The sequence below is a fragment of the Gossypium raimondii genome, chromosome 1 (genome assembly GCF_025698545.1).
Source record: "Gossypium raimondii isolate GPD5lz chromosome 1, ASM2569854v1, whole genome shotgun sequence".
NCBI classification, from domain to species: Eukaryota; Viridiplantae; Streptophyta; class Magnoliopsida; order Malvales; family Malvaceae; genus Gossypium; species Gossypium raimondii.
Genome location: NC_068565.1, coordinates 3,783,093 through 3,805,636, shown reverse-complemented (window position 1 = coordinate 3,805,636; position 22,544 = coordinate 3,783,093). Strand labels below are relative to the sequence as shown.

The 22,544-nt window shown below is 34.0% G+C and overlaps 2 protein-coding genes and 1 pseudogene across 4 annotated transcripts in view; 1 reads left to right on the top strand and 2 right to left on the bottom strand.

Annotated features, from left to right (window-relative positions):
- Positions 1-510: 510 nt before the first annotated feature.
- Positions 511-22,544, bottom strand: part of LOC105786666 (putative disease resistance protein At4g10780) — a 49,947-nt gene continuing 27,913 nt past the window's right edge. For 2 of the 3 annotated variants that reach the window (XM_052629920.1, XM_052629925.1), the window contains exons 3-5: positions 8,034-8,101; positions 3,617-5,837; positions 511-1,916 (exon numbers count right to left, since the gene is read on the bottom strand). In XM_052629920.1, the coding sequence (XP_052485880.1) occupies positions 934-1,916; positions 3,617-5,822 (3,189 nt within the window). In that variant the 5' untranslated portion in view covers positions 5,823-5,837; positions 8,034-8,101 and the 3' untranslated portion in view covers positions 511-933. Of the gene's footprint in view, positions 1,917-3,616; positions 5,838-8,033; positions 8,102-8,184; positions 8,345-22,544 lie in introns of those variants that run through there. The other variant, XM_052629927.1, reaches the window with a different exon arrangement.
- LOC128039858 (uncharacterized) lies at positions 18,109-19,196 on the bottom strand (annotated as a pseudogene).
- LOC128039857 (uncharacterized) lies at positions 19,770-20,180 on the top strand. Its single transcript, XM_052628581.1, has one exon. It carries the CDS (start codon positions 19,770-19,772, stop codon positions 20,178-20,180), a length of 411 nt encoding a protein of 136 aa, XP_052484541.1.

The following is a 22,544-nucleotide window of genomic DNA, read 5'->3' as shown; positions in this document are numbered from 1 at the left end:
GTAATGTAGCAGATCCTGCTTAGCATTCGGATGGTTCACAATAGCAAAAAGGCCACCTAAATAAAACACCATTTCAAGAAGTGGTATATACCTGTGGGATGGTTCAATATATATATATAAATGTGCAAGCTCCAAGATCAAATTAAACAATTATTAAGCCACAGGAAACACAACCACATAGTAAAAAATGATGCAAACTAGAAGCAGGATTATCAAGTACCAAGTTGAATTACAACATCAACAATCCAATCACATTGAAACCAAATTGAAGTTCATTTATTAAAGATAAAACCACAAGAGAAGGATGCATCCGACGAAGTACCACATCAAAGATAGAACCACCACAGAAGAATGAAGGTACAGTGATGAGTTGGGTTGATTTGTTTCTCAAAGATTTGATTGTCAAGCCAACTGCTTTGCTAGCTTTAGAATGGCATAAACAACCTGTATTTAATAAGACCCCACAAAGAATTCAAAAAAAAAAAAAAAAGTGGAGAAGAAAGGGAAGCATTAGAGGCAAGGTTTTTGACATTGATCTAAGCAAACAAGAATACTACATTGGAAAACATATTTATATCAACTTAAAGCTTGCTGTTACAGAATAAAGAAGAAAAAGGGGCTGTTCATTCATTCAAATCATTAATGTCATAATGAGAATCTCAAGGGTTCTAGAGCAAGCCTAGTCATCGGGGTTAAACAAAGAAGCAAATGAGACCCTGCTTTATTGAAATTTGTTTTAAACACTAGTAATATTTTTGTTCTCTTTGGTTTCTATTTTGCTAATCATAATCCTCTTCTTGTAGGTCTTCCCGTTTTCTTTTTGGTAGAATAAAATATCTTCAAATTATTTTCTAGAAATAAAAGCAACAAATGAAGACTCGCTGTTTAGCTTGATCCGGAATTTGATTTGAACAGCAAAGGCTTCCAGCAGCGCTAATACGAGTTCAACCAAGGTCGCAGAACCTCCTTAGCATTCGGATAGTCCCACTCTACTGATTCCCACCACTCCTTTGGACATATGCGGATTCTTTCGAAAGGATGAGCAGAAGGAGCTGATTGGTGTGTATCTTGAAAAAGAGGAAGATACAGAGGCATCCTTTTTAGCTTCGTACAGTCCCGTACTTTAATTTTCCTAAGAGAGTTGCATACCATTTCCCTATTTGAACTGCATATGCTCTTCAGCTCTGGTAAGCACGTCAATTCTAACTCCTTTAATTTGGGAAGGCTGAACTTTGTTGGAGCTTGCGTTCCATTTCCCTTGTGATTCTCTTCCTCTTCTTTTGGTCCTATTATTTCCTCTATTTGTCCACAACCACGAACTATGAGGTTCTCTAGGTTTTGGAGGTCATGTACCAAGTCAAAGGGAAAGAGCTGCTTCATGTTTGAGCATCCTTCAATATAAAATGATTTAAGATGGGAAAAGATGGCTGGAATAGACTGCGAACTCAATGTGGAAACAACGGATGCTTCTGCTAGTTTAACAAGCACATGAAGGTTCTCTAAATTTTCAAGCCACAAGAGGTCAAGGTTCTCAAATGGGGTGCATGATTGGGATGGTGACGACAGATCAAGCACAGATTCTATCCCTCTACAATCGTGAATCGAACAGAACCCCAACTCATTTGTTTGTTGAAAGAAGGGCATATCACTTAAGCTTCTGATATTGTGGCACCCAAAAATTTTCAGAGTCCTAACGTCACTTGGGAGCTCTGCTGGATCTTCTCGTCCTATCGGACACCCGCTTAATATCACGTATTTCATAGGAAGAGAGGTAGGGTCCCACCGCTCATCCATGAGCTGCACTTCTATACCTCGTTTCTTCCAATTTGCCGCAATTTTAGTGGGTCCCATTTCTGAGTCACCAGACACTTCCAGAATCGTCCTGTCTTTAGAGATCAAGCAAACAGATTCCGCACCTTCACCAATCAAGAATGATATTACTCATCAAACTCAATTTCTAATATAATTAATCATTAGTGTTACTAATGCCAATTGTATCAATTTTTTGGGGGGTACTACACCTGCCACCATACCTTATTAAAGCACAGGAGCATAAATAAATAAAAATTTAAAGGTGTAGTTAGTTTGTGGAATATTATATTATGTTTCATAATGGGATTATGGGTGAATATAAGATTATTTATTTGGTTTAATTTAATAGTTCAAATAAATAATAACTTAAATAAACTTATAAAGAATGAAAACTACATAATTTGTAAATATATGATGTTGAAATAAATAAGTAAACCATTATTATTACAAACTTTATAATTTAGTTTTGATTATAAAACTTAAACTTAATTTGGATAAAAATTTATGCTATAACTATTATTATAATAAATAAATCAGGTAAAAATAATATAAATTTTATAATATAAAATATTTATAAAAAATTATATAGTGTTCAATAACTTTCATAACATTTCTTACAAATTATATAATTTTTGTCATAACTTCAAAAAAAAAGATTGTAAGACTTTTGTAACATATAAATTATTTTTACAATATAATTTTAGCATAATTTTATAATTTTTTAATTTAAATAATATAATTTTAGTACAACTTTATAAAATACACTCGGTAGAGTCATATATAATTTTTTAGAATTTATATAATTGGTTTAAGTGATATTGAAAAGGTTTGTAAAAGAGAGTTTAATTGCTCTATGTACAAATAACTATAACACAGTAAAACCAAAATCGATAATACGAAGTTAGATAATAAAAACAAGTGGCAGTGAGTAAATTATATTAACAAAACAAATACAAATGGCAAACTAAAGTTTGAGTGTAACGTAATTTTAAATAATTTGACATTTATGTCATAAATAAATTTTATTAAAATATTTTATGCAAAATAGTAGTTTTACTATAAGTAATGGGAAATTAATAAAAAAAATTGATAATAACATATTCACATTAATTAATACTTAAAAATAAATTTTTTGTTGTTTTATATTTATTTTAATATTATTTAACCTTTTTTTGTCCTAATAACATTATTTAACATTTAAAATCTTAAAATTTTAATCGTTAACACATTATTTTAGATTAAAAATGATTATATATTAATGGCAATTTATTCGATTATTTATTGATTTATTTATATATTTATATATATTATTCTTATGCTTATATTTTAGAATTTATTATGTTCTGGCTCTTTACTCTTATTTGTAATTAATTAATTATAAAGCTATTTTGTGTAATTAATTATATGTGTAAAGTATTTACTCTAAACCTTAACTATGATAATTTTATAAATTAATTTATAACTAAATAATTAACTAAAAGCCTTGAATAGGGAAAAAAACCAACAAACAACAAGAGGATGGGGGGGAGGCTTGTCCAACAATAATAATAATAATAATAATAATAATAATAATAATAAAGCTTTAGGAGATATAATGGGAAGGGGAGTGCGGTGAGTGGCACTGGACCTTTAAGGGTCCAGTCAGAAAACATGGGTATGCAGCAGGGTGGAGATACAGTCTCCACAGCGCCACACGATGACATTCAACACAGTTGGGACTACCAACTTACCCGCACTGGCCTTAATCGGCCTTCTAAATGGTCCCTACTCTATTGCATTTTTATGGATTTAATTGCATCCGTACCTTGGAGCCCGCTTGCGAGCATCATCGCCTTCTGCCTCCCTTTGTCGCTGTCCACATTCAACAACTTGAAACGGTAAACACAATTTATGCCTTTTATACGTTGTTTGACGTTAAACTTGAATTCAAGTGGTGCCATGACAAGCAAGTAAGAAGTGAGCTGTTGACATTGTATAGACTTGGTGTAGGCATTAAAGTCTATCAACTCAGTAAATCTCCCTTCAAATCTCTCTAGCTTCGTTAATCTGGCAGCATCGAATCCATTCATTCTTATACGACTTGATTCAACGTATAACATCAAACATTGCAGACAAGAAAGCCTGGGTAGAATTGCAACTGGCAGCTCCTTTAAGCTTTCAGTACATAAATTAAGATAAGTTAGATTTGATAACATTTCCAAACCTTTAGGCACCTTTTCAATAGCTGTACGATTGAGGTCCAACTTTCTTAGAGCCTCAAGCTTTTCTAGTGAAGGCACATATCTCAAGTTGTAGCATCGACGAAGCACCAATGCTTTGAGCTTTTCCAAGTTTGACACAGAAGTTGGCAGTTGCTTGACATTGGTATAAGAAAGATCAAGAATGCTGAGTCTATGCATATGTTGAAAGAACGATTCTGAAATCCTTTGTAATGATTCATTCTTTTGCAATAATAAGGTAGAAAGAACCTCACAATTGGGTGACAAGTGCGGAGGAATCTCAGATACGTTATTCACCATGAAGGAAACTTTTTCAAGATCTTCTCCCCATTCTTGCTTGCTTGGTAGTTCTTTTAGTCCGATGCCAGATTGTACCTTAAAACGGGAGCCAGAACCTTTGATATACAATGCTGTATCTCTCATTACATCATGCATCTTCACAATATCTCTACCAACCTTTTCCAACAAACAATTATTTTCCAGCCTATTTAATATGGTATGACCCTTATCATGCAACTCTTGTCGACTCCCATTTCCAAGAAATTCCTCATCTATCCAGCATTCTATTAATTCCTTCCTTGGAATTATATAGTCTTCTGGATATAGTGAGCAATAAAGAAAACAACTTTGGATTTTTAAATCTCCCAAACGATCGAAACTGAACTTCAATCGCTCATATATTTCAACATCTGTGTCCTTCACGCTTCTTACATGGTCTCGTAACTCTCTTAAAGCGTTCCTCCATTCTTCAACGTTATATATTCCCTTCATGCTCCCAGCTATTACAGCAATGGCAAGGGGTAACCCATCACACTCCTTAACAACGTTGTCCAAAATTTCTTTCAAAGATGGAACCTTTAGAACCCCACGTCCAGCATGCTTCAAGAATAAATTCATGGACTCCTCATTGGAGAGTGGAGGCACTTTGACTACCTTACAGTCCATTGATCTACAAACCTCAATCAATCTACTGGTTAATACCAACTTACTCCCATTGCTGGAGGTTGGTTTAGGAATCCCTACGTCTGCCAGAGAGAACTCTTTCCAAACATCATCTAAGATCAATACATATCTTCTTTGTCCCAGTTTATCCATTAATACTGCTACACGCTCTGGTTCAGATTCTGGAAGACCTACAATATTCATAGCATTTGCAAGGTTTTGCTGTAATTTGGGAATGCTGAGCTCCTTTGAAACAGTGACCCAAATGATTTTATCAAACAAAGGTTTAGTCTCCTTCAATAGTTGATAGTATATGTGCTTCACGATAGTGGTTTTCCCGATCCCACCCATCCCACATACTCCAATCATTCCAATTTCATCACTCATTAAATAGTTCCAAATGTCTTCTATCACCATGGTTTCACCTTCTAAATGTTCCGATTGGAAAGGCACTCCAGCAGTAGATGGATTATCAATTACTAGAGCTTCAGGGAACCTACCTCGTTCAATAATTCCCTCCACTTGTTCAACTGTTTGAGCAACACGTTTTCCGAGGCGTGCACGTGAAAAACAAGACACATTTTGCATTCGTTCATCAATGTCCCGCATTGTATCATTGACGGTTTGCACATCTAGAAGCCACTTCTCTACTTCTTCCCTTAAAAGTCTTCCCCATCGAAGCTCTGCGTTTATTCTCCGCTCCACATCTCTCTTCATAGCATTTAGTCGGACTAGTCTCTCTTGAAGATCATTCATCCTGTCTTTAAGTTTTCTGTGATGCTCTATGTATGTACATGTTGGATCTCCTAAGCACTTTAGCACTTCACAAATTGGTCCTACAAGTTCCATAATTCACCAAATAATCTGCAATGTAGTAATAATAACTACGTCCATTAGTCACACTTACTTCTTTATGAAGGATAGATTTTAATGTATGATTATATATCTATCAATATATAAATTGTCAGCTCAAAAAGTAATAAAAATAAAATATTCTTCCAAAATATATAAAATCTTCTAAAATACGTATATAAAATATTTAAATAAAACATTTTTACCCTTTTAAAATATTTAATTTTTATGAGTTCTTTTAAAATAATATTATAAAGTATTTAATTGATTTTCCTTTTCGTATAATTTTTATGAATTATTTTTTTCCTGTAAAATAATTTTTCTTATTATATTTATTTTTTCCTTCTGTTCTTTTTATTTATTTAAAAAAATTTCTTATAAAAATTAAATAATATACTTTCGATACAACGTGCAAAGTACTTTGATTGAACTAAAACATTTTAACTTTCTAAAATGTCTAATTAGCTTTTCCTTTTATTATTATTTTTGTGAATTTATTTTAGTGTTTTATTGTTAAAATATGATTTTCTTATTATTATAGCTTAAATTTTTTGTCATTTCCTTTTCATTAATAAATTGCTTTTCTTATTAAATTTTAAATTAAAATATAATTTTCTGTTAAACACGTAAATTATTTTGGTTAGACGAATAGTGAATATTTTTATAATTTGCTTATCAGAAATATATTAAATTTAAATTAATAAATATTTTATGAATATTCATTTAACTATTTAGTTTAATATATCTTGGTCAATCAACTATTAATTTTTTTAGCCACCCAATTTTTAAAATTAAATATCCAACTAAATATTTTGTGATGTCCAAATAGACTTTGAATATTTAAAATTTTCATTTTAAATGGTTTATCAAACACATCCTAAATTGAGTTATATTAAGTAATTTAAAAAAGTTATAAATGATTGCAGTTTCTTTTTAAATAGGATTAAGCAACATGTAATCTTTGAATTTAACAACTTTCTAACTTAGTCTCTATACTCCTTTTTCAAAATAATCTTGAAACTGGACAAATTTCTCAATTTTGATTTATGTGATAATATGACACTCTAATATTATGTCACATTAATCTAAAAAGTATAAATTTTATAAAAAAGATTTAGGTGATAACATGGTAGAATACTATAGTTTAATATCATTGCAATTATCAAAATTGAGAAAAGTTATCAAATTACAAAACTAATGTATACAAAAATATAAGATCAAATGTTATCCACTTTTAAATATATATATTTGGTTAAACCAAAGCAGTAACAACCCCTTGTTTTAGTGTGATGAATGTGAAAATACGTTGTTAGTCTTTCGTTACATTTAATGACGGAATAATTAATTTAAAAAAGAAAAAACTAGAAATTGTTGCGAAACTCAAATCTGGAAGTCAGATTTGAAATTCCTCCAAAACCATAGCTTAAACAAAGAAGAAATCAGATGATTCTCAAATCCACACCCATAGTCTTTCATCTTTGAAAATAAAAGAAAAGCTTACCTGAAATATTATACAAAGATGAGGCAAACGAGAAAAGCTGTGATAATAGGAATTTATCTTTATGTAAGGTAAAATGTTATCCACTTTTAAATATATATTGGGTAAACCAATGTAGCAATAGTTTTTATATGCAGTGACTAAAGAATAATTTATCTAAATTTTAGAGTGATTAAGGTAAAATGTACAGTTAATCTTTTATTACCACTTATTGGTCAATTTAATTAATTTTATGTTCAGATAACTAAATTAACAATTTTTTTTTGAAATGATTTAAAAAAAAAATATGAGTAGCTTGCCTATATTGTCTTTTTCTCTCATCCAATCAAATAATACGTTTTTCTAATTATGATTATTTTATGAAAGAAACTTTCATTATAAAAAAGTTACAAACAGTGGACGACAGTTCTCAAAAGTTGTACAAAAAAGAAGATGCTAGACAAAAGTCTAAGGGGCCCGAAAACACAGACCGGAGAAACCAGAGGAGGTCGGTCTAATTATTATGGATCTATATAATCTACTCTAATTATACATATTATATTCTACTGTTCAATGACTTTAAGATTAAAAAAATATATATATAGAAAGTAAGATTGTTGCGAAACTGGGAAGTCAGATTTTTTAAATTCCTCCAAAACAAAGAAGAAATCAGATTATTCTCAAACCCACACCCATCGTCTTCATTCTTTTAAAATGAAAGAAAAGCTTACCTGAACTATTACACTCAGATCAAGCAACCGAGAAAAGCGTCTGATTATACGAATTTGTTGCGAGTAACCTACTCCACAGAAAAGCGATTCAAATCAGATATTGATTCAGAGTTAACAAATAAATATACTTAGCTACTGTGGAAAATGCTACCTTGGCGTTGCTTCACCTTGTCTGCTGTTTTTTTCTTTAATATTAACTCTGGAATGGTTTGCCTAAATGATGAGAAATATACCGGTATTTCAGCAGCCAAAAGCAGATCAGCTTGACTTCTGTTGACTTGCTTAAATGATTGCAGGGCAGTCTCGGAATTTTACATTCCCTCGTGGTAAAACATTATAGGCCGTTAGCGTCGGCCTACATCTTATAATTATATAGGTAAACTACATTATTGGTTCTTTTTTTCATTTAATTAAATTAGATTTTTTTGGGTATATTTTTGTCAAGTGCCATGAAATTAAAATTGATATAATAATTCAATATAATATATTAAAGTTGGAGTTAAATTTATTGTTATACCAATTTTTAACCGTCACGTCATTTTTTCACAAATATTTAACGACACTTAATAAAAATGGACAAACAAAAATAATTTCAATTAGTTGTATGACCAAATTTTAAAAAATGATAGTTAGGTGACCAAAAAGAAAAAGTGCAATAGTTAAATGATCAAATTAAAAAATGATAGTTGAGTGACCAAAAAGAAATAGAGCAATAAATATGTGATCTGTGGTGTATTTTACCCTATTATATTAATAGACAAGTCAAAGTTAATTTTGGTTCTTCTATTATACTCAAATTTAAAAATTAATCCATCTACTTTTTAATGTAACATAATTTGTTCCTCTATTTTTATAATATCATATGCTAATTCAAATAACTAATTAATTGAAGTAGATTTTTCTTAAAACACACTTCCAACTGATCATGTGTGATACAATGTTTTGAGAAATAATTAAATTAGCATTTTAGTTTAAATAATTAATGGATATTAATTATTTAGACTAACAAATAATATTATAAAAGTAGAGGATAAATTATGTTTTATTTAAATTCAAAAGACTAGATCTCAAATTTAAAGATAATAAAATTGAATAAACCATGAAGAGATTATGCTTGTTTGGGTTCAATTTAGTTGAAATTATAAATTAAATCTTTTATATATAAAAATTAAGGATGGGCACTCAAACCATTGTGTTATTGCATTGATAATAATACTTATACCGATCGAATTAAAACTTAATCAATTAAAATATTATACTATTTATATTTTAAATAAATCACATTATGTAGATAAAATAATTAAAATAGAGAAAGATTATATATATTTTATTCATATTATACTTTTAATATGTGGGCGAAGTCAATAAAAGATCCTGTACTCAAAGTGACTTCAAAAAAATTGTTTGTTATAAAAATATTTTATTTATATAAAAATTAATATCACTCACAACCTACACAAAATCTCAAAACTCCTTATTCTTTTCTTTTAATATTCATCACTTTCTCCAATATTTTTCTTATTCTCTTTTCTCTCTAGAATTTCATAAGATAAATATTAATTTTTCAAGATTTTCAAGTAGGTTTTCCTAATTTGATAATATATATATATATATTTAAACTTTATTGATTAATATCAAGAAATTTATTATTATGACTTTTTTTTATATAAATTCTGGATTGGGCTTTATTAAACAAATAAATATATACTGTTCAAACGGAGAAAAACCAAAAACTTAACAAGACCAGCCTATAACAAAGTAAGTTGATATCAAAACCTAAAAACACGGCCCAAAACATATGGCCTTAAAAAACCGAAATATTAAAATAGATGATTCTAGAACCGGCAATAAGTGCACCGATCCATTACCCAATCAGAAACTGCTGTCCTCTGATCTCTTTGTCATGTCTATTCATTTCGACGATTCCATTTTCTATGTATGCCCAGTAAATCGATTCATTCCTGTTCTGAGGCTTACCAGTCCTTCAACCTTCCTCCCCTGAAAACTTCCTAGTCTGGTTCATTTCTCACATCGTATCGAGCTTGCTCCTCAGCGTATTCCGGAACACCCATATCCAGGTATATTTCTTCTCCTCTCTTTAGCGTTTCTGTTGCTATAATATGTGCTAGATTATTTGCCGATCTTGGTGCATGTTGAAATATTATCTTCTCAAGCCCATATATTTGCTGTTTGATATCATGAATGTATGTCCCTATCATTGATCTATCTTGACCCTTTATATTACATTTCTTGATAACTGCGAGGGAATCTCCTTCAAAAATCAGAAACTGCCATCCCTTTCCGGTTCCTATTTGGACTGCTTTCCGGCAGGCAATTGCTTCTGCAGCGAATGCCGATGAGATATTTTCATGGATTTCTGTACATGATAAGAGGATTTGTCCTTCTGAATCTCTGACCACAACTCTGGAGGCCGAGCGGTTCTGGCTTTTATCGAAGGCCCCGTCAAAATTGATCTTAATGAACCCTCCCTGTGGCCTCTTCCATCTTATTTTCCCCCGGTAAAATTCTGATCCCTTCTTTCAAGGCTAGTAATCTCACCCATATAGCTGTTGATAAAGTTTGCTACTCCTTTTCCGGTACTAACCTTTCCTTCATGTACTCTTTTGTTCCTGTCTCCCCATATGGCCCAGAGTGCACAACAGAAGAGTCTACTGTGATAAAGGTTAAGCTTCTCTAGCACCCAGGTAATCCACTGTATAAACTCCTCACATTGATTCATAATAATGTTCTGAAATGATAATGCTCTCCATACCTCATTTGTAATAGGACAATCACGAAAAAGATGATTTATTGTTTCAGCTCCTTCACCGCAACGAGGACAACTTTGGTCAACTGTTAACTTTCGATGCTGAAGGTTCACCTTTGTAGGCAAATAGTTCCACGATAACCTCCATATTGTGACCTTTATTTTTGTTGGTAGATTTAGGCTCCAAAGTTTTTTGTAGAAATTTCTGTAGATGGTTTGTAAAGCGTAAGCTCTAGGATTGTCAATCGATCTCTGTAATAGTTTGTAGGCGCTTCTGACCTTAAATTCACCCGACATCTCACCTCCTCAAAACAGAAAATCTTTGTGCGGTGTTTGTGCCAGAGGGATTCTGAGGATTCTTGCAGCATCTTCTTCCGCAAAGGTATTATTGATCAACTCTACTTTTCAGCTTCTATTTTTACTGTCAATCAACTCCGCAACATTAGATTCATGCAAAGAGTTAATTTCTGATGATAATCTAAAGTTAATTGAATCTCGAATCCAAGCGTCAGTAATAGATATATTAGTTCCCGTCCCCACCCTCCAACAATGCCCTTTTGTTAATAAATCTTTGGCTGCCCAAATGCTTTTCCACACATAAGAACATGAATTTCCTAACCGGGAGTTTAGAAAATGATTTTCCGGAAAATATTTTGCTTTAAATACTTGTGTAACGAGGGCGTTCTAATTATTCATAATCCTCCACCCTTGTTTAGCCAGTAATGCTATGTTAAATTGCGCCATATTTCGAAAACCCATACCACCCTCCTCTTTAGGCCTACACAAATAGTCCCATTGACACCAGTGAATCCCTTTCCTACCTTTACCTTTTTGCCACCAAAATCGAGCAAATAAACTGTCGAATTCACCGCAAAGTGACTTTGGCAATAGAAAACATGTCATGGCATAAGTTGGAATTCTTGTAATACGGATTTAATGAAGACCTCTCTACCTCCTTGAGATAAAAACCGCGTTGCTTTATTCTGTCTTTAAGATTCTGAAAAGATTCTTTTTTCCTTCTTCTAACCATGTTCGGCAATCTTAAATATTTCTCCATATTATTCGAACACCTAATTCCCATTTCAACCAATATCCTCTTTTTGCCACCTTCCTCTATATTAGAGCTAAAAAAGATCATAGACTTGTTAAAATTGACACATTGGCCAGAACAAAACTCATACTCCTGTAAAATAGCTTTTAGATTCCTTGCGCTGTTGTCAGTAGCTTTACCAAACAAAATGCAGTCATCTGCAAATAAAAAGTGTGAAATTGTCAGACCTCTTCTACTAGCTCTCACCCCTTTAATCAGCCCCTATCTCGTGGCAATCCTGATTAAGGTCGATAGTCCTTCACTACAAATAAGAAATAGAAAAGGGCTAAGTGGGTCACCTTGCCGGAGTCCTCTGGTAGGTTTAAAAATTCTTCCATCTCTCCCATTTGTGGTCAGAACATAAGAGACTGTAGAAATACATCTCATGATTAATGACACCCATTCCTTCGCAAAACCCAACCGAATCATGACTTCCTTCAAGAAAATCCATTCGACTCTATCGTAGGCTTTACTCATGTCCAATTTAATCATCATGAATCCTTTTTTCCCCTGCCTTTTTTGTCGGAGTGCATGTAAAAGCTCATGTGCAATCAAAACATTATCCGAAATAAGCCTTCCTGGGACAAAAGCACTCTGGGCACTATCAATGCAACTTCCGATAACTCCTTGAAGACGATTGGCAATGGCTTTGGCAATTATTTTATAAATAACAGTGCATAAACTAATTGGTCCAAAATTAGCCAGATTTGTAGGATTTGAGTTCTTCGGTATAAGAGTGATCCTTGTTAGATTTAACTCTTCGACACCTTTCCCGTTATTTAAAACCTCCAAACAGAAATTCCCGATATCTTTTCCAACAATGCCCCAATATTTTTGAAAAAATAGGGCCAGAAATCCATCATGACCTGGAGCTTTAGTAGCACCCATTCCCTTTACTGCAAGAAAAATCTCTTCTGCCGTAAACTATTCTAAAAGGGTTGTGTTGGTTTCCGGAGAGATACTATTTTTAATACCTGTTAAAAGGTGGGAAAAATCTCCAACACCATAGTTGAGAATAACTTCTGAAAGTACTGTGTGGCTATTTCATTTATTTCTGCTTCTTCAGTGATCCCCTAACCCTCATCATTATTAAGCCTGTTGATGGTGTTGGTTCTTTTCCTCATAGAGGCATATTTGTGAAAGAACGCTTTATTCTTATCCCCTAACCTCAGCTAGTTAGCCCGTGCTCTCTATTCCCAATACATCTCCTCCTTCTCGGTCTCCATACTCAGATGAATTCGCGTCAACAATCTGTATCATAGTATCTTCATCTGGTTCCTTCATCATTAAATCTTCAAGTTTTTTTGTAATTGTATCCACCAGCCCATTCCGTTTCTTTTTTATTGAATTTGCCCACTTTGACAAGTTGATCTATAATCGTTCAATCTTCTCACACACCGATCCATTTGATGACTCCCATGATCTCCTAATTTCTTCTCCGATTGATTCATCTGTGGTCCACCATGCTTCGAATTTGAAACACGGAATTCTCATAAGTCTACTTTCATTAGTTGTGTGTATTAAAAGAGGACAATGATCTGAAAGTGAAGATGTTAAATGATGTATATTGCCCGTTGGAAATAATTTCATCTAGTTTTCATTCGCAACACCTCTATCCAATCTTTCCCGGATGTTTGTCTCTGGTAGATTTCCCCTTTCCCATGTATACCATATTCCTGAGTATCCCACGTCAATAAGTTGGCAGTCTTCCAGAACTTCACGAAATGCTACCATCTTCTTTTCCTCACTAGGCTGACCTCCTCTTTTTTCAAATGAATAAGCTATTTCATTAAAATCGCCGCTCACTAACCATGGATACTCTCGTTCCTGCCCCAAGTTCCTTAGTAGATCCCATGAGGCATTTTTATTTTGTGCGTAAGGTGATCCATAAAAACCTATAAATCTCCATTCTTTATGAACCCCTTCTTATTTTATTTACACATCAATATGACTAGTTGACATGGTTTTAAGATTGACCTGGACCTCCTCTCTCCATGCTAAGCAAATCCCACCTCGCGTACCATCAGCTCCTACTTCAAGCCGATTCGTAAATCCACACCTCCTCCTAATTACCTCCATACGTTTTTCACTAACTTTAGTCTCCATCAAGAAGACTATTTGGGGATTGTTTTGCTTCAGTAGAAGCCGAAGTCTCCTTACTGCCCGTGGACTCCCCAATCCACGGACATTCCAGCATATGATTTTCATTGCGTCCGGTCGGCTGGCCCATTGGCAGCCGCCGATCCATTCTGATTAGAATATTCCATTAGCGAATAAGTTTCAGTCTCATTTGTTAGAACCTGTCCGCCATATCTTGCCATTTTTTGTATTTCTGCCTGCGTCTCTCCTACTTCGTACTCATCCTGTGTGATCTCTGTCAATTTCCTTTTATGCACTTGGCGTTCTATTTCATTATTCCTCATTACTCATATTAATTTCATCCGTTTCCAACTGGTTTTCCTAGCTGAAGTCGATCTATTGGCGTGGTTATCTTCATTGTTCCCTTCGTTGCTTCCTTCCTCCTTTTGTATCTCTAAATCTGATGCTTTTGTTGTCAACCAAGCATCATCTTGTAGTTCTCTTATCATACCACTACTTTGTTCCTTATATAAAGGCTTTTCCTGTTTTTTTGTAGATTGTCCAACATACGAACATTGTGCTTGTATTTTCTTTGCTAGGGCATTTAGCTTTAGACTCTCCCTTTCAACCAGATTTAATTCTGCTTTTAAAGCTAAAGAAAAAGGTGAATCCTCTCTAATTCTATTTTTCTCTGCAGGTGCGATTTCTGTACAATCATGAAGACTATGGCCCATCATTCCACACCAAAGCAGAAAGTCGACAGCTTTTCATATTTGAATGGAATCCAAAACTTATTTCCATTCCCTATTGAAACAAAAATACCCTACGAAGGGATCTCTGCACATTTAATTTCACTCTAAGACGGCAAAACTCACCCAGTATTTCAGATCTGAGCACCCCTCCAAAAGTAACACCTACAACATGTAGCAGATCTTTTTTGTCAAACTCTGGTAAGCAAGGCCCGATTTTAATCCAAAACGGAGATGAAACAAGCCTAATTTGATCTCTCGCCATTGCTTTACTCAATCGATCAAAGAGGATTAGTTGCTTCCTAAACAACCATGGTTGACCTTCCAAGACCGTCTCTATATCCTCTTCTAATTCAAACGATATCGTAAAGAGATTTTGTCCTACCCCTTAAATCTCGAATTTCTTCTTTGTTTTCCAAATACTCCTTATCTGTGCTTTGAAGCTCTCCTGATTATAAGATTTCTTAGTCCATATAGAGCATATTAGAGAAAAAGTCCCGTTTGGTTCCACCATCGAATTCTTTACCGAAAGTTGAATAAGCTCCTCTGTTAATAGGGAGATCTCGTCTCCTCCCAACCCATCGTTACCACCACTCTCCATCATCCCAAGCCGCAGCAGCCACTGTTACCGCTGCGATCCCAAGGATAGCACTCTTGGTTTCTAGGGTTTCTTTCTGTGCCTTCTTTTCTTAAAGGTTTTTTAGATTTACTCGACTTGTGTGTTGTATGAGCCAAGCTTTTATTATTATTATTATTATTATTATTATTATTATTATTATTATTATTATTATTATGACTTTATTTGGGATAGATTGGAATTTTGTGAAGATTAAATTTTTTATTAAATGATTTTATATATGACCCTATGATATATTACTTTTTATTATAATTTTTACAATTTTTAATAATTATTAAGAATTTTTTATTAGCACTGCATTTGAATGACAAAATAATTTTTATATGTTAATTATATTATTATTTTTAGTAATGTTGTTCTGTATAAATTAAATGAAGTAAAATTATATTCTACATTAAATATAATACAAATGCTTTAATTATCATTTAAATTTTTATTATTATAAGTTTGATTTTTAAATAAGATAATATAATTTAATTATCTTCAATAATTTAAATAACGAATATACTAATTATTGTAGTTAAAAATACATTGCTTACTGCGCAAAGAGATTAATAACTGCATCAACTGTGGATATCTTGATTACGATAAAAAAATTGTATTATTAAAAACTAATTAAAAATAAATCTGAAATATCACTGAAAAACCGTGAGTGTAACTTTTCTTTAATGGAAGACAATGAGCGTAATATTTGACTTTCATTATTTATATATTATTGTTGTTTATTACATTATCTAATGATAAATTAAAATTTTAATTATTAAAATTTAACTATTGAATTTTACCCTTAAATTTTATAAGTTTTAAATTTATATTAAAAATTATTTGATAAATATAAGTATCGAATATAATTATATTGTTTAACAAAAGTAAATATTGATTTTAAAAGATTATTTGTTTTATTAATTTTAATTTTATTAATATAATATTTTATATTATTGTAGATTGTTTTGGATAAAAGATACATAGGGTAATTTGATTATTTCATTTTAAAAATAATTTATTTTAATTTTTAATAAAATAAAAGTAATTTAATATTTTCTACATTTAATGATAAGTAGCTATCTATCATCTTATAATTTTTTAATAAAAAAACTCTGTTTAGAGTCTTTCTTTATATTTAAAAGATTAGGGATGGATAAAATTTAATTTTTAAAAATTGATTAAAGTTTTTAATCTCAAAAGAAATTATTAAAGTTGATTAATTTTTTAAAACAATTTAAATTATTTGAGTAATTCAATTCTAGCTCTTGTATACAATCTTGATCAAGCTTATTTTTTTCACAAAGATAGTTTTAACGGTTGGAGTAGTCATTTAACAAATATAACCATTTGATCTATAGCCTCAACAAAAGTTTTTTTTTAAATTTCTCAACTTTTCATTGTTATATATATATTTAAAAATTAATTATGGATAACTAAAAGTAGAGTTATATAACTACATGAATGCAAATTGTGATGATAATGAAACTATTCAAGAAGACTCATAAGTAGGATGAAAAAGAGTAAACTATATCATGTTCACTCTATGATATTTTAATTTTTTAATGTAATTATTTCAGTTAAGATAAATTTTTGAACTAGTTCCATTAATCACTAATAAATTGCTTAATCAACTAAAATCTTGACTTAATATATTAAATTAAAATTATTTTATTAATTAAATTAGACTCAAAATAAAATACATTCCAACTTAAATAAAATAAATTTCAAAACTAGCTTTTTATTCTAATTCTGAAACCAAATCAATTTAATTTGAAAAATCTAGATAAATGCTCATTTAATCAAATCCAAATCTAGATAAACGCTCATTTAATCAAATCCAAATCTAGATTATGTCTAAACATTAACCCACCATCAGATGCAAGGAATAGATAGAGTTTTGGATAAAGCCTTTCAGTAGCGCTATAGCATTACCAAGTAAGGTAGCAGATCCTGCTTAGCATTGGGATGGTTCACAATAGCAAAAAGGCCACCTAAATAAAACACCATTTCAGGAAGTGGTATATACCTGTGGGATGGTTCAATATATTTATAAATGTGCAAGTTCCAAGATTAAATGAGACAATTAAGCCACAGGAAACACAACCACATGGTAAAAAATGATGCAAACTAGAAGCAGGATTATCAAGTACAAAGTTGAATTACAACATCAACAATCCAATCACATTGAAACCAAATTGAAGTTCATTTATTAAAGATAAAACCACAAGAGAAGGATGCATCCGACGAAGTACCACATCAAAGATAGAACCACCACAAAAGAATGAAGGTACAGTGATGAGTTGGGTTGATTTGTTTCTCAAAGATTTGATTGTCAAGCCAACTGCTTTGCTAGCTTTAGAATGGCATAAACAACCTGTATTTAATAAGACCCCACAAAGAATTCAAAAAAAAAAAAAAGTGGAGAAGAAAGGGAAGCATTAGAGGCAAGGTTTTTGACATTGATCTAAGCAAACAAGAATACTACATTGGAAAACATATTTATATCAACTTAAAGCTTGCTGTTACAAAATAAAGAAGAAAAAGGGGCTGTTCATTCATTCAAATCATTAATGTCATAATGAGAATCTCAAGGGTTCTAGAGCAAGCCTAGTCATCGGGTCAAACAAAGAAGCAAATGAGACCTGCTTTATTGAAATTTGTTTTAAACACTAGTAATATTTTTGTTCTCTTTGGTTTCTATTTTGCTAATCATAATCCTCTTCTTGTAGGTCTTCCGTTTTCTTTTGGTAGAATAAAATATCTTCAAATTATTTTCTAGAAATAAAAGCAACAAATGAAGACTCATTGTTTAGCTTGATCCGAATTTGATTTGAACAACAAAGGCTTCCAGTAGCTAATACTGAGTTCAACCAAGGTCGCAGAACCTCCTTAGCATTCGGATAGTCCCACTCTCTGATTCCCACCACTCCTTTGGACATATGCGGATTCTTTCGAAAGGATGAGCGAAGGAGCTGATTGGTGTGTATCTTGAAAAGAGGAAGATCTGAGGCATCCTTTTTAGCTTCAGACAGTCCCTTACTTTAATTTTCCTAAGAGAGTTGCATACCATTTCCTATTTGAACTGCATATGCTCTTCACTCTGGTAAGCACGTCAATTCTAACTCCTTTACTTTGGGAAGGTGAACTTTGTTGGAGCTTGCTTCCATTTCCCTTGTGATTCTCTTCCTCTTCTTTTGGTCCTATTATTTCCTCTATTTGTCCACAACCACGAACTATGAGGTTCTCTAGGTTTTGGAAGTCATGTACTAAGTCAAAGGGAAAGAGCTGCTTCATGTTTGAGCATCCTTCAATATAAAATGATTTAAGATGGGAAAAGATGGTTGGAATAGATACGAACTCAATGTGGAAACAACGGATGCTTCTGCTAGTTTAACAAGCACATGAAGGTTCTCTAAATTTTCAAGCCACAAGAGGTCAAGGTTCTCAAATGGGGTGCATGATTGGGATGGTGACGACAGATCAAGCACAGATTCTATCCCTCTACAATCGTGAATCATACAGAACCCCAACTCAGTTGTTTGTTGAAAGAAGGGCATATCACTTAAGCTTCTGATATTGTGGCACCCAAAAATTTTCAGAGTCCTAACGTCACTTGGGAGCTCTGCTGGATCTTCTCTTCCTATCTTCTAGTTCATGTTGAACTAAGTAGGTAAATGTTTTGATATTGATTGACTGAAAAGTCAGCAATGCAAGTTGTACAAGCTAATCTTGTAAGTTTCAATGCAAATTAGTGGAGTTAGGTAGTTGATTAGGTGATTACTTGTTTGTTTTACTTGTTGACTGAAATATGTAATGGCTTAATGTCTTGTTGTGGGTTAATGAAAATATCACTCATTTTCATTCAATCTTCTTCTCTCTTTTACATTATTCACTAGCTAGTTTCATTTTCTGCTTTTGATTCGAGTTTGTTTCTTCTCCAAGGCTCGAGGCTTGCTATTCAAGCAAGATACAAAACAGCCTGTTATTGTCTCTTTGTTCCAACAATTGGTATCTAGAGCTTCATTCTTAGTGGACCTGTTGTATTAAACTAAGAAAGCTGAATGTCTTCCTCAAGTTTTTCACCGGCCCACCAGTCTTCAATGGAGATGGCTTCCACATATGGTGGTCAAGATGAAGACTTACTGCAGGCCTTTGATCTGTGGGAAGTTGTTAACACAGATGCTGAGCCAGCACCACTGAGGGCTAATCCCACAGTAGCTCAGATAAGGCAGCATGCTGATGAGAGGACCAAAAGGCATAAAGCCATGTCCTGCATCTAGAACTGTGTATCAGATGTCATCTTCACTAGAATTATGGCCTGTGAGACTCCAAAAGCAGCCTAGGATAAGCTTAAGGAGGAGTTTCAAGGCACCGAGAGAACAAGGCAACAAAGAGCTATTAAATTTAAGAAGGATTTGAGAATCTAAAGATGAAGGAAGAAGAAACAGTGAAGCAGTATGCAGACAGAATCATAGCAGTGGTTAACAGTATAAGGCTCCTTGGTGAGCACTTTGATGAGGCAAGAATTGTGGAAAAGGTCCTCTCCACTTTGCCTGAGAGATATGAGGCCAAGATATCCTCCTTAGAGGACTCAAGAGACCTTGCTACCATCTCTTTGACTGAGCTAATCAACACTTTCTATGCTCAGGAACAAAGGAGAGCTAGCAGAGCTGAAGATCACCAGGAAGGTGCATTCAATGCCAAGGCCAGAGAAGCCTCGAGCTTCAAAGCTCCAAGAGGCAAAAGGCCTTGGAAAAACAGCCTAGGACGACATCGCAGGAGTAATGACCAGCCTGCAGACATTGCAAGAGGCCAGTCATCCAAGTCGATCTTGGTTTAGGCCAGATGCAGTATGCCAACACTGCAAGAAGAAGGGCCATGTTGAAAGGGTCTGTAAAAACAGGAGTAAGCCAAGGCAGAATCAATTTCAGCAGTCAAAGGTTGAAGCTCGAGTAGCTGAGGACAGTAGTGACCAAGAAGAACAGTCTTTGCTGTTTCCTGCTTAGCTGATGAGAAGAAATGCTCAAAAGGCTGGTTGTTGGACAGTGGTTGCACTAACCACATGTCACCAGATGCCTCCTTGTTTAAAACCTTGGATAGAAGTTATAAAACCAAGGTCAAGGTTGGAAATGGTCAGTTTATAAGGACTGAAGGAAGAGGAGAAGTCTTGATATGTACTCCCACAGCAACAAGATCATTCCAAATGTCTTTGTTGGTGCGAGATTGATGAAACCTTCTCAAAGATAGCTCAACCGCCGAGAAAGGTTATTCTGTTGTGTTCAAGGACAAACAATGCCACATTCTCGATCCAAGTGGATCAAGCCTTATGATGATCAAAATGACTGATAAATGCTTTGAGGTTCACTGGGCAAATGACTCAAACTCAAAGATACACACCTCTGTTGATGACTCCAAGCTTTGGCATCAAAGGCTTGGACATGCCAACTTCGGATCAATGGCTCGAATGGCCAAAGAGGGTTTGGCGAGAACTTCACCACTCGATGGAGCATGATGATGTATGTGAAGTTTGCGGATGGGGAAACAGCAAGACGCCATTTCCTACAAATTCACTTGGAGAGCTCTTGAAAGACTGCACTGGTGCACTCGATGTATGTGGCCTGATGAGGATGAATCACTCAAAGAAAAATAGGTATTTCATCCTCTTCATTGATGATCTTACAAGGTTTTGTTGGATTTTCTTCTTAAAACACAAGTCCGAGGTAGCTCAAGTGTTTGTGAAGTTTAAAAGCTAGCAGAGAGACAGTAAACAAAGGTTGCAAGTCAAATCGATAAGATGAACAATGGCATCTGAGTACACTTCACTCGATTTCAAGCCATTTGCAATGATCTTTGGTATCAAACATCGACTTACAAATGTCTACACACCTCAGCAGAATGGGGTAGCTGAAAGAAAGAACGAAGCGATGGATATGGCGGATGTCTCTGTTTGAAAAGAAACGCCAAGACCATGTGGGTGAGGCAATAACACTTCTTTGTTTACCTTGAGCAGGCTTCCTACCAAAGCTCTTGCATCCGAGACACCTTTCGAGGCTTGGTTCGATTCAAGCCTTCCTTGGCACATCTGAAGGTGTTTGGTTGCTGTGTTATGCACAAATACAAGAACAAAGAGAGACAAGCTCTCTAAAGGGCTCAACCAGTGTTCTAGTAGGCTACATTTCGGTCAAGAAGGGCTACAGGTTCGGATCCCTTGACAAACAAAGTCCAGTGAGCGAGAGATGTCATCTTTGATGAAAAAGCTCTTTGGAATTGGGAGAAAATGAGCGAAGCGCTTGAAGACCTAGTGCCTAATCAAGTGAACTTGAGCGACTAGGACACAAAATGGATGTTGATGATGTGCTGTGAGAGGCACAAGGCCCTAGATGATATTTATGAAAGGGCACAGTTACAATAGCGAACCTAGCGCTTTGAAGAGGTGAGGCGGATGAAGGTGGAAACTAGCTATGGTCAATGAAATCAACATGATTGAGAAGAACCGGACATGGGAGCTAGTTGATAAACTCTGCTGGAAAGAAGACCATTGGAGTAAAATGGGTCTATCGAGTAAAACATAATGCGATGGCGATCGAACAAGCTAAAAGCCGGGCTTGTTGTCAAAGGATTTAGCCAAAGGTATGGTCGGACTACACGAAACATTTGCACCAAAGAGCTGTGCTTGACACGATTAGAATGATAGTTGCCTTGGTCGCTCAACATCAGTGGACCATTCATCAGCTTGATGTTAAGTCTGCATTTCTCAATGGTTTCCTGGAAGAAGAGATCTACATTGAGCAGCCTCAAGGATTTGTGATCACTGGCAAAGAACACATGGTGTACAGACTAAAAAAGGCTTTATATGGCCTGAAACAGGCTCCTCGAGCCTGGTATGCTCGAATTGACTCTTACTTGCTCAGTTTGGAATTTGAGAGAAGTCCCAGTGAACCAACACTGTATGTGAAGAAGAACCAAGCTGAAACTCAGCTTATCCTGTCACTCTATGTTGATGATTTATTGGTAACTGGAGGAGATAGAAGAATGCTCGAAGATTTCAAAATAAAAATGATGGAAATGTTTGAAATGTCTGATTTAGGCAGAATGAACTACTTCCTTGGAATGGAAGTGAAGCAAAGAAAAGGAATCTTTCTTAGTCGAGTTCTTTTACTATGAAGATCCCGGATAAGTTCTCTATGAAGAACGCAAGCCAACA

What these genes read in the sequence shown, in the direction of transcription:
- LOC128039857 (XM_052628581.1), top strand. Translation starts at nt 19,770, where the DNA reads ATGAAGGAAGAAGAAACAGTGAAGCAGTATGCAGACAGAATCATAGCA.